General features: G+C 39.3%; 1 protein-coding gene across 2 annotated transcripts in view; it reads left to right on the top strand.

Annotated features, from left to right (window-relative positions):
* The window catches only part of LOC134353389 (actin-binding protein WASF3-like), an 83419-nt gene that overhangs the window by 39184 nt on the left and 31297 nt on the right, over nucleotides 1–12938 (top strand). For both annotated transcript variants that reach the window (XM_063061416.1, XM_063061415.1), the window contains one exon: nucleotides 8838–8996. In XM_063061416.1, coding sequence (XP_062917486.1) covers nucleotides 8864–8996 — 133 coding nt within the window. In that variant the 5' untranslated portion in view covers nucleotides 8838–8863. The remainder of the gene's footprint in view (nucleotides 1–8837; nucleotides 8997–12938) is intronic.

Raw genomic sequence — 12938 nt, 5'->3', positions numbered from 1 at the left:
CCCTGTTTTGATTTAAAGGTTACAGTACACTGTAGTTGTATAGTGTTGCATTAGCACATCCCAGCACAGTTATTCTGTCCTTGTCATCCTTAATTCATGCAGGAGCTTTCTCATCAGCTGTAGCCTGTCTTTTTGGGGCAATAATGATGTCTCATCAGCATTTTAGACTTGTTCTGGTACTACTTTTTCATCAATGATTTTTTTCTGCAAACACATCAGTGAATTTCTCTGCTGTTTCATGATCGGCAGACACGTTACACCACAAATCTTAAAAAATTTAATGCATTGCCTTTTCTTAAATTTCTGCAACCAGCCTGCTGAATATTCACAATTACCTTCTATTTTCAGTTTGTCGTGATAGAACTATGCGTGTTTCATGATTAGCATACTATTAAGCGGCATATTTTCACTCACTGATGAATCTACTCTTTCAATACACGATCGAGATCTTCAGTTTTCACTCTATGCAGTGATTTTCTATTTTTCATTAACTTTCAGTTTATTATCTTAACATAGAACTTTAACAGTTTGTCCTTTTATTGCTTCAGGTCATAGACTGTGGTCAGTCACTCCTGTGTCAGATGCTTCACACTTACACCGCTGTCAAGTTTTTCCAACAACTTGACTTTCTGTGTTAGCTTCTTCATGTGCCTTGCGCGTTACACGCTTGGGCGATCATGGCTTTCCACATCGAACGATCCCACGCAGTGTCAATGATATCTCGTACACTTAGATCTGTTAGTTCTTTCACAGTGTCCGTATATTTTCTTCTTTGCCTTCCTCTTCCGTGTTTCCCAGGCATACGGCCTTGTAATGTAAGGCAATCCATTTCTCCCTTTCTGATGACATGGCCCAGGAATTTAAGTTTCCTCTCATTTAATGTTCTTATTAAAGATCTTTCTGTATGGGCATGTTGAAGTACTGTCTCATTAGTTACCCTATCTCTATATGATATTTTCAGCATTCTTCTAAGAAACCACATTTCTGTTGCTTCTAAGTTTCTAAGTTTCTTTGGAGTTCTGGTGTTATATTCTGTGTTATAGATAAACATAAATGCTTCCTCTTTGCCTTTTCCCTATTACCCATAGGGGTAACGGCAGGCATCTTTGACATTTTCAACAATATCATCACAGCACAGAGCAGAGAAGAAACACATGGTAATCACTGTGGATAATGCACAAAGGTCTGACTGTGATGATTGCTGAAAACAACTGGTTCCAACAGAGCCCCACTCAGGGTATGTGAGGTCACTTCTCAGAACTGTCTGTGGTGCACAGAGACCTGTGCATTGCCTGGGAACCTTCTGAGCACCTTGTGGAATTTTGCATTTCTGGCATCATGTTAGCGCTCCAAAAATTTCAGATGTTGGAATTTTGGACAATGGATGTTCAACCTGTACTTCATTTGGCAAGAGAAATAGATGCAAGAGGACTCTAGAGATGCTGTAATTGAAGAAAGGAGACAAATCAAATTGTGATAACTATAGAAGGGTCATCCTGCTGTCTGCCATGAAGAAGGTCATTGCCTCTTCAAGTATCTCCTCTACTGGCTACAGGGTAACTCCTTGTTTCATATTGTAGATGCCATCCATTTCAAGAACGTGGTCTGGATAAAATCATGGTGTAGCGCTTCACACTGTCCATATTAACAGAAACCTTTAAAAAAATAAATTCATCTGCAATAATATGAATGATTATTCAATACTAAAACACCACGTTATATGTGTTAATATTGTAATATTATTTGCAATTCTGATTCTTCATTACCTTTGCACTCAGCTTTGCTTGTGTCACCACTCTGTCCACACTCATTGGAACGATCTTCATCCTCAGCTCCACCATCCCCACTCTCACCACCATTCCTAGACTCATTAACACTATGCTTCTCACACTGATGAACACCACCATGAGAAACACGTACTCCTCACCATCCCACCAAACACATACCTTAGTGCCTTCCCTCTTTACTTGAATTGCTTGATGACAAATGGCAATTTCAAATTGATGGGAATGATGGAATGTGCTTAAGTTAATGGGTTGTGTGAAGCACTGCTTGGCCATTTAGGAGAATGGGCTGGGAAGTGTTTATGCTTCATGTAGTCTTGACATCTTAAATGAATATTTCATTAATATCTCATTAGATGCGTGAGCTACTGATACTACTTATCTTTTTTCCAATTTCTCTCCCGTTCCTTGCTACATTCATCATATTTTCTGGTTTGCATTCCTTACGTAGGTCCAAGCTTCTATCGAGCAGTGCCCTGTGCCTCCAGTTTTCGCCATTCTGCTTGACGCAAGCTGAAATGTGCTTTCTTTTCTGTGTAGACATCTGAAATGTCTCATCAGCAACAATGGCGTGTTTGAGTGTTTTAACAGTACTGGGAATTTGGTCCACAACCAAGTTTGAAGACACTATACTTTGTTTTCTAGAAGTCATAGCTGGAGTATTTATGCAGGTCCCAAGTAGATTTAATAGCCTGGAATGATGCTGGGTAAAGACTCTGTGGCTGATCCATGGGCAAGGGAGATTACACATCACACACATGCAGGTGGAGTCATTCAAGACACAGAGGCAGACTCTTCAGCGTCACCTGTCCATACTGACCATCAAGGACCCATTTACGTGTACTGTTGTTTTGTTATCACATGCTGGTTACACATTTTGTTGAGTGGAAGTCTTTGCAGTTCAAGCGGAGATCTTCCCACAAAGCTGTGGGAGGGGATTCCAGCTTTAGGCTCATCAGCAGTAAAAGTCTGGGTCCTGAATTTCCAAATGAGGATGCTGTGTGAATTAGAGGGGAACCTACAGTTCGCATACTGTGTACCTACAGTACAGCATCTCTCTACTATCTTGTCCTTGCTGGTAGAGTATATGGACCAATTGTGGAGTTGTTGGACAATTGTGATTTTTTTTCAGGGAAACCTGAATTTGCTGTGATCTTCTATAGGCCCTCAGGACAAAGAGTGTCAAAAGCTTTAGTGTGATCGAAGGTGCTGAACAAGCTGTAGTTTTATTCTTGGCATTTGTTGCACAGATCACGTCTGCTGTTCCACACCCTACCCGAAAACCACATTGGCTTTCTAGACATAGGCCTCCACTAAGCTGAATGGTTAGATATTTAACAGGACTCTAATGAGGACTTTACTAGAAGTCCAGAGTAAGGATATCACTTTTTGATGATACAGATTCTCTTATGCTTACATAACCATGTAATTGAAGCATCTAATTTGGGGTCTAGTCCTGGCTGAATAGGGATTAAAATCTAACACAAAAATGGAGGGGAAGCTTCATGAGTATTTGCTTGTACCAGTGATAGCAGTTATTGTTACATGCATTCTGTGGATCTACCTTAACGCTATTAGCTCAAAGAAACACATTCCATAGTTTTTATTTTATTAGCTAAAACCAGTGTTGACTAACTGGAAAAGGGAAGCAGCTAAAACCATTATAAATTTAATGAAAACTATGAAATAACTGTCGTTTAATTATGAATTACAGACACAAAATAGTAAAATACCAGGGTCAAGCTTTCTGCCCAAAGATCATTTATCAGAAAGTCAAATTTAACCTGAAACATTAATGCTATCTCTTCCTCCACAGAAAGTCTGAATAATCCAAGATTTTCTGTTTATAATGATGTAGATCAATGCGACGACTCTGATTGCTATACAGTATTCCCTTGAAGGAAAATGGCACAAAGGACACCAGCGCTGAAAGTGGGAGGTTGTGAATAATTAAAATTTAAAGGAATCTAGATAATTAAGTGGCATCAACATGGGGAATAATCCTTAATGATCCAATGTATTAGTCTAAACTAATTACTGCAAGTTTTAAATTTATCCTTTCTTTGCTAACTGTTTCCCTCCTTCTTTCTGATTTAGGTGCTCTTTATACCTCACCAATTTGACTATTCCTTTTATTACAGCAGGCAAGAGACTTGACTGCTATCTTAACTAATGTTTGCTCACGTATGCTTACGGTAGAGGACCGCAGGGTCCAAAAATTCAATTGTAGCCAATCAGCAGTTCTCTAATACAACATGACAGAGGCTCTGAATAATGAACAGTGAAATAAACATAATAGTAACTTCTGGGGTGATGAAAGAAGAACTTTGCGATATTAGCCTCAATATCCCCATATTAGGCAATGTCCATTTAGTTGCTGCTCCTATTCTTGATCGTACCTCGTGGCCCTCTGCCGCAATCAAATCTTAACTTGCTTACCTGGAACAAAGTTTCAGAGGACTTCAACAAGATCACTTCTCCAATATCTTCTTTGTTTGTTGAAATATTAACTTCTGCACTGCATGACGTTTCTTATTTATTGGTATCCGAAGTAGACATTGTCTTTGAGGCCATGTTTGAAAAGAGAACTGGAAACCTTGATCATTATCTCGTCTGAGATAGCTCACTGTCATCAATTACAATTGTTGATTGCTATTTTGTGTTAGTTGGAGATGGTTTTGCATTGGGCCTGCTGGGCTCCCAGGTCTTTTTGCTTCAACTGAAATTATTCAGTACAATTGTTTAAGTGCATTCATTGCTGGGTATTTTCTCTTTATGTGAAGAAGAAATTCCATAATAGTTCCTCTATTAAATTTCACTTGCTTTTGCTCTGAACTGCCTGTTCATTTTCAAGTCTCTTTATAGTTTGGGACCCCGTGCTGTGGTGGTTAATGTTGGAGAACAGCATAGAAACAGTCCTTTGATTCACTCTGTCAATGCTGGCCAATTTATCTATCTGTACTAATCCCTTTTGCCTGCATTAATTATATATACCCCTCTCTCTCTCCTGCTTATTAAATTACCAGTCCACATGCCTCTCAAATATTGTTACTCTTCCTGCCTTGACAACTAACTTCAGATTCCTTGTATGAAAATTTTACTACTTGGATCTCCTTAATACTCCTATAGTTTACAACGACCCTACCATTGGACACCCCATGTCACGTGCTAGTGAGGCCAGAACGAGAAAGATTATACAGTTTAGCAAGTGACCAAGGACTTGGTGTAGATGAGAGGGCATACGATTCTTGGATCATTGGTCTCTCTTCCAGAGAAGGTGGTGTTGAGTGTTTGAAATCACCAGAGAGTGAGTTACTGGTAGATACAAAGCAGCTTCTTTATTTGACACAACAATGTACAGCAGGCATCATACAGAGACGCTTTCGGTGGAAAGGTCTGCTGGCCCAATGTGGGGCTCGATATTTATTTGTTAAACACAAGGGACAACTCTATATTTACAAGTATAGACAATGCTTTCTTTCGAAGCTACATTCAAACTTCACACTTTCTGATTCGCATCCATCCCACAGGTGCCAGCAGCGTCTGGACTAGGTTTTTAGGAATCAATTGTTTCAAACTGAATCCACAACACATTGTCAAGGAACAGAAGACTGGTGGCCAAAGCCATTTGTTAAATGTAAATAACCTCAACCCGAAAATCACTCTAACAGGTGGGACCTATACAGAAGGAACGGTTTGTACCTGAACTTGAGGGGGACTAATATCTGACTGGGAAGGTTTGCTAACACTGCATGGTGGGGTTTAAAATAGAGTTGCAGGGCGATGGGAACCAGAATGCCAGAACAGTTAATGGAGAGTTTGTGCAGGCAGATGTCAGTAAGACCTCAGACAAAGTTAGAAATCAAAAGGTTGAGCATGGTGCGACTTTTATCCTGAGCTGCATATATTTCAATGCAAGCAGTTTCATAGGAAAGGTGGATGATAGTGCAGAAGAATAGACCTAACTCTGCTCCTGTATCTTATGGTCTTATGGGAAACAAGTCTTTGGCTATCTACCGTATATATATATATATATATATATCTCATACATCTCTACTTACAACTCAGTTCTTGCATCATCCTTATGAAATAAAGCTGAATACCTGTGCATACCATAACACCTTCTTCACCACTCAATAAATATAAACTTGTATCCCATGGTGTTTCTGTTCAACAACATTCTCCATGGCACTGCCATCCATTGCATATGTCCTAAACACAAGAGATTCTGCACGTGCTGGAAATTCAGAGCAACATACACAAAATACCAGAGGAACTCAGCATGTTAGGCTGCATCTATGGAAGGGAAAAACAGCCATCGTTTTGTCCTAATGAAGGGTCTCAGCCTGAAACGTTGACTGTTTATTGTATACATCCTGACCTGGTATAACATTCCAAATTGCATCTCTTTCATTGTCTTCGATAAAGTCCTTCTGCCATTTCCTTGTTCACCTTCCCATTGATTTGTATACGGATCTAAACTTAGGCAAGCTTTTTCACTGTCCACTTCACTACCTCTTTCGGTGTCGTCCAGTGAACAGGCTTGTAAGCCAGAGGAATGCATAATGACCTGAAGATATTTCTTTAAGTTGTACCAAATTAAAAATGTTTTAATATTTTTAGTAACATTTAAAACAGTCATGCATAAAGTAGACTAAAAACAAGTGGTTAATATGCTGGAAGTTAGAAATTGAAATGGAAATATTTGGGAACACTCAGCGGGTCAGACGGCATCTGTAGAGAGAAGAACAGATTTAAAATTTCACATTGACCTTTCGTCATATCTGGGAAAAATTGGAAATGATTGCATAATAAGGTGGAGAGATGTGGAAAGGACAAAAAGGGAAAGTGACTGACAAAGTGGAAGTGGTGCTAACCGAATGATTGTTATAAGGGTCTGAGTTTTTTCCATTCCTCTTACAGCCATGATTTTATTTTGACAGGCAGTGATGGATCAGATCTGTTATTTACTCAGCAGAGTTTATGTAAAAGAGTATGAACTACAGGAAAAAATGAACCCGTGACTGGAACTGTAGCAATTTCTTCCATTGTGAAAAGACAGTGAGAATGTGTATTTGAGTGGTAGGTAGTTACAACTGATTATATCATAACTATTGCAGTCTGTTGAACCTAAAGGCAAAACCTCAGTTTTAATTTGGATTTTTTCCAAATTCAATAATAAAGCTGAACACTTTGTTATCAAGAAACATTCGACAGAGTAACCATGGAAAGAAGAAATAAAGAATCTTAAACAACTGAGCTCTTAAACTTGTTTACAAAGTATGTAATTTTAAATTTCTGATATTTTTCATTAGCTGTACTGTTTCTTCCCCATGGAGCTCTGCTTATTTGCCACTGTGTGACTGGGCACATTCTGCACCAATGGAGCCTGTCGTTATTAGAGAGATGAAGCAATGCCTGTGTGAAAACCTGCTGAGTTTAATCCTTTTATCAACTGGCTTTGTATCCAAATAAAACAGGATTGCTTGATTACAGCTAGGATAAGAAATCTATGAAGACTTTCTCCTCTGTACTGGAGTGGTGGAAAGGTGAGTTGGGATGACATTTCCAAATGTAGTTTAGATTAACAAACCCTGTGCAGAGTAGTAATCAGATTTGAGGATTTCCTCACCCAAATGATGCAGTTGTCCCCAAGATGAGCTCCTACAGCCAAGAGGAGTGCAGCAATATTTCCTGTTGCCTTGGCAACTAACAATCACACTGTAATAGGCTCCACGACTGGATTATCCCTACCTGTTTCGTGCATCTGAGATTCAAAGCACTCAGAAATATTAAAGTTTGTGTCCTTTGGTGGTAATGGTGTATTCAGCTGGCAGAACTGCTATTTTTCATCGGAGGCGTGGAGGCAATGAGAGAGGCAGATGTCGTGCAGTGGTAGCAGCTGCTCATGGCCTTAATTGTACATTGCATCATGGGATTGTCAGTTCTGTGCATTTTCCATGGAGACGCAACGATGCACAACTATCGAAATGTGCAGACTGTGCACGGGAAGAATCAGTGTTTCCCCCCCCCCCCACCCTGAAGATCATTAGTAGCACTCAATATGCAGAGCTCTCCATGGAATAATTAAGCAATTTAAAATTAGATATATGATTGCAGGGAGAGACTTGGATCACAGCCCCATTTAAACAAATGAGGCTGCAAGTAGAGTTTTCTGACAGTGTATGGATAGGTTATATTTTAAGCAATGTAGAATAATATTTCTAATATATGGCAGGTTTATTATTATGATGTGCAGAAGTTTGTGCCATCTGATAGTAAGAGCAGCATCAATTTGTCCTTGACTGGTTCCATCAGAGCCTCTTTGAACTTACAAAGAAACTGTGATGAATATTGGCTGTTGGAATGCCAGAACTTGTTTAGAATTGGATCTATGGCACTCTCAGCAGAGGTCTCAGACATGGAGGCAAGTTCATCTTGCCCCACCATAAATGAGAACATAGACATAGCAACAATCGTGGATACACGGGTAAAGACTTATATTTGGGGTGGCACTGGAGCGTATTGGTAGTACAACACTTTACACTACGAGGGGACGGCTTTCTGTAAGGAGTTTGTTCGTTTTCCCTGTGAATGCATGGGTTTCTTTCACGGTCCAAAGACTTACCATTTGGTGGGTTAATTGGTCATTGTAAACTGTCCTGTGATTAGGCTAGGATTAAATTGGGGGTTGCTGGGTGCTGTGGCTCAAAGGGCTGTCAGGGCCTATTCTATGCTGTATCATAATAAATAATAAACAATAAATGTTGTTAGCATTTCTAACTTCATTTAACCGTTCGTAAAAGAGTGCCAAATGCTTGGAACTGAGGATTTCAGTTTCTTTTCTGGATATATGGGCTATCTGAGGATGTTAATTTATTTGACAAAACATTGGGAAATATGAGCCTTAATCGTCTCTTAAATGCTATTTATTAATTGAAGAAATTTTGAGCTACTCAGGAAGGAAATTTTCAAAGTACAAAATGACTTGATCGCTGAATTCAATGTAAGGTACTATTGCTTGAGTTCCTTATGTTTTATTTTCTGTTTCAGGGAATTGATGTCAATGTGAATTGAAGATGCCTCTCATTAAGAGGATCATTGAACCACGGCATCTATGTCATGGGGCCTTACCAGAAGGTGTCACTAGTGAGTTGGAATGCGTGACGAACAGCACATTAGCTGCCATTATAAAGCAGCTTGGTAGTCTCAGTAAGTAATCATAAGTTTTATTCTATTTTCTGGTGTAATCTTGGAGTGAAAAATGTCTCCACTGTTATCCTTTCATAAATGAGTCCTTCCAGCCACACATTATTCATAAGAATTTCCAGGGTGAATGAGGAACAGGTTGTGTTTGCATCCTTACATCCCCAAATGGGATACTGCCCATTTCCTACCTGCCCCATGTTCTTGTAAGCATAGTTGATAGTTAATTTGGCATTGTCTTCACTCAAAGATCGGAGCAACGTTTGGAATTGGAAATGTAACACTGATGAAGAGTAATAGTGACTTTTTGAGGCGGATCATTGGAAGAAGGTGAAAAAGCTATCATCCTGCATGCATTATGCTTGGACATGAAGTTTTTATTGCTAGCATATAAAAGCAAATAATTTTCTATACTCTGTTACTAGATATTGTTCACTTCATTACTTGACTGCATTGAGTCCAGTAGGAACTTCTCTTCATTTATATTGCAGTTTGACAGAGTGAACTTGGTGGAGGACTGCCAATTTCACATGTTTACAACAGTTTAATATATTGTACAATTGCTCTTTAATAAACTTAAATTAATTATTCTACTGCAAGGCAATAGAAATTAGGTTATGCTGAGCATTTTGAAAAGCAAAAAGCTGGATATGTTGGAAAGCTGAAATAAAAAAAAATAATGAAACTTTGTTATGCTGAAAGATTAGCAACCTACAGGTGTAGACTGACCTACTAGGTACCTGGTAATTGGTTTATTATCGAAACATGTACTGAGATTTTATGATTTGATTTTGTTCATTGAGAAAACAGTTATAAATATCACATCTACAAATGTTGCCAATTTGGCTGCATCTAGCATCCTAGGAGAGATCCAAATAAATCGAAGAATATAATTTGTCTGTCAGACCCTGTTTTCCTGTGAGGAAAGTTTTGGTCTCAACTTCTTCTGTACCTGTGCTGCCAATTTCAGGATTCGTTATGAAGTGCCTTGGGGGCACCATGCGTACTGTGTTCTACTATTTAATATACTCAACTTTGAGAGGTTCTGGCAGCTTTTCAACTTACTATTGCTATCCAACCATGTATATCTCCCAGTTTAGCTAGCTGTGAAGCATGATTAAGTTTTCTCTGTTGAAAGCTGTGGTTTCAAACCTCCAAGAACTTAATAGGCTGAATGGTCTCATTCTGTTCCTGTGTCTTATGGTCTTTTTCTGCGTAATCACTTCACATCAAGTGGCAGACTGTGCTGTCACTATTGTGACTGTGAATGAAGTCATTCGAGAGACACTGAGGCTGGTGATGTGGTAATCTTTATTTAGCACAGCAAGCAGGCATGGTTCTGGAGACACTTGGTAGAGGCTCACGAACCCAAAGGTGCATCATATTTTTATACCCTTAAAATCAAAGACAACAGTAGGTGATTCAGTACAATTTCATTAGTTACAATGACATTGTTTACTTCAATACTTTGGGTTGACAAATGGTTCATTTGAGAATCCTAGTGGAAGCACATTGTAGTTGGTAAGACACCTCTGAAAGTCCAAACGCTTTGGAAGAACTAATTAACAAATGCTGTAAAACCTTTTGGTGATAAAGACCAGATACTCAGAAGTAATGTTGTCAGGGCTGTCTCTGAGTACACAAATATGGTATGTCCACAAAAACTATTGATTGCTATTACTTTGACTGTGTTTGATATGCTAAATGACAACACCCGTCTGGTCTACCAGCTTGCACTCAAGTCACAATGGTGCAAGTAACTTAGCCATGTTTGTTATGTTTTGTAGGCTCCAAAACACTAAACTAATTACAAGGAAAAAGACGGGTCTTAGTTTCATTTTCAGCTTAAGCGAGGAGCGTACATATTGCGTGGTGACATGATGGTATATGCCATTTATGTAATTTTACATATAACCTACAATGCATTATGTGAACAAAAAAAATGCTTAATAAAACAATATATTTAAAATATTACTCAAATATTGTTGGTAGTCCTTCGGATTTGAAGAAGACACTTTTTTGAAACTTGTGCGTTTTAAGTGGAACAGCTGTTGCACAGGGGCAATCCCACTCTCTCGGCAGAAGAGACCTTGATCCAGTGGCATGGACAACCGTTATGGCTGGAGACCTCTCCTGCTGCAGTGGATGACCACTCTTTCCGTTACCTTCACGGTGCCTCCGAGCAGCATGGTCCTTCCTTGATCCAGTATGCTTTTCAACCAGAGGCACAGAGGCTGGCATCTACATCTGTTCGTCCTCTGTTGAGCAATGGTTCATGGTGTACAGCATGAGGACAATTGTGGCATCATCCAGTATCTTTCTTAATTTGCTTTCAGTTGACTCTGTTGCAGGAGATATGGCATACAAATGGTACATGCATCTCCAATCAAGTTGCAGTTGTCTCAGTCAATCGGAGCCCCACAATATTGGCCCTCCTGTTTTTACCACATTGAAGTTGATTGTTATATTTGACTGTTAGGAATGTCATTCTCACAGGCGTTATCTTTTCTCTAGTAGAAGTTTTTCAGTTCAGAATCTTCGAAATGCCGCTCAAACTCATTCTGTGAAATGACTAATACAGCCAAGCCAGTGTCCAATTCCATTTTAATTAATTTGCTGTTCACTTCTGGTGTAAACCACATTGCTTGTCTATTGTTAGTTTTCAATTTGAAAATCTCCAGGCCCCAGTCCTGTGTCTCTCAGGTTTTTCATCAACAGCATGTAGATTAGTGCTCTTTTGAAACTGAAATTTGACTTTTTATGTTTTTCTCTTGCCTGTGTTGTGCACTCCATTTTTCTTTGTGTGCCTGACATGCTCCTTATATGTGTCCTACTTTGTTGCATTTTGTGCTAGTTTCACCTTTAAACCTGCATGGGTCTGGTGTGAACCCCTACCACAATGGTAACGCAATTTGTTTGGCTAGGCAGGCCTCAGTCTTATCTCCACAACTGTGTTTGTGCTCACTTTCTTTCCTGACTGCAGCTCATTTGCGATCTGTGCTGTTTCCATTGATACAGCAATCTCAACTACTCTTTTAAATATAAGTTGTGCTTCAGTTAGGTGTCACTTTTAGATGTTTTCCTGTAAGATTCCACAAACTAAATGATCCCTCAGTGCATGTTAAGCCCATTACCAAACTGACAGTGTTCAGACAATCTCTTCATTTCAGCTATGTACAAAATTCCAGAAATTTGATCCTTTCCATCAACTGAACTGAATCCTAGTCACACACCACACTTTTATATCTACCAGATCAGCTCTCCATAGAGTCATGGAGAAGTACAGCACAGAAACAGGCCATTTGGCCCATCTAGTCCATGCCAAAACCATTTCAACTGTCTACTCCCATCGATCTGTACCAGGACCATAGCCCTCCATATTCTTACTATCTATGTACCAATCCAAACTTCTCTTAAATGTTGAAATTGAGCTCGCATGCACCACTTGTGCTGGCAGCTCATTCCACACTCTCACAACCTTCTGAGTGAAGAAGTTTCCTCTCATGTTTTCCTTAAGCTTTTCTGCTTTCACTTTTTAATGACCTCTAGTTGTAGCCACACTCAAACTCAGCGGAAAAAGCCTGCTTGCATTTGCCCTCCATATACCCCTCATAATTTTGTGTACCTCTATCAAATCTCCTCTCAGTCTTCTATATTCTAAAAAATACGGTTCTTACCTATTCAATTTTTCCTTGTAGCTCAAGTTCTCCAGACCCGGCAACATCCATGTGAATTTTCTCTGTATTCTTTCAACCTTTTTTATATCTTTCCTGTAGGTAGGTGTCCAGAACTGTGTACGAATCTCCAAATTAAGCCTCACCGACATCTTATACAAGTTCAAAGTAATATCCCATCTCCTGTACTCAATACTTTGATTTATAAAGGCCAATGTGCCAGAAGTTTTCTTTATGACCCCATCTTCCTGCGATGTCACCTGCAATGAATGAT

The sequence above is a fragment of the Mobula hypostoma genome, chromosome 10 (assembly GCF_963921235.1).
Source record: "Mobula hypostoma chromosome 10, sMobHyp1.1, whole genome shotgun sequence".
NCBI classification, from domain to species: Eukaryota; Metazoa; Chordata; class Chondrichthyes; order Myliobatiformes; family Myliobatidae; genus Mobula; species Mobula hypostoma.
Note: the sequence above shows the minus strand (reverse complement) of the source record. Positions and strands in the feature narration are given on the sequence as shown.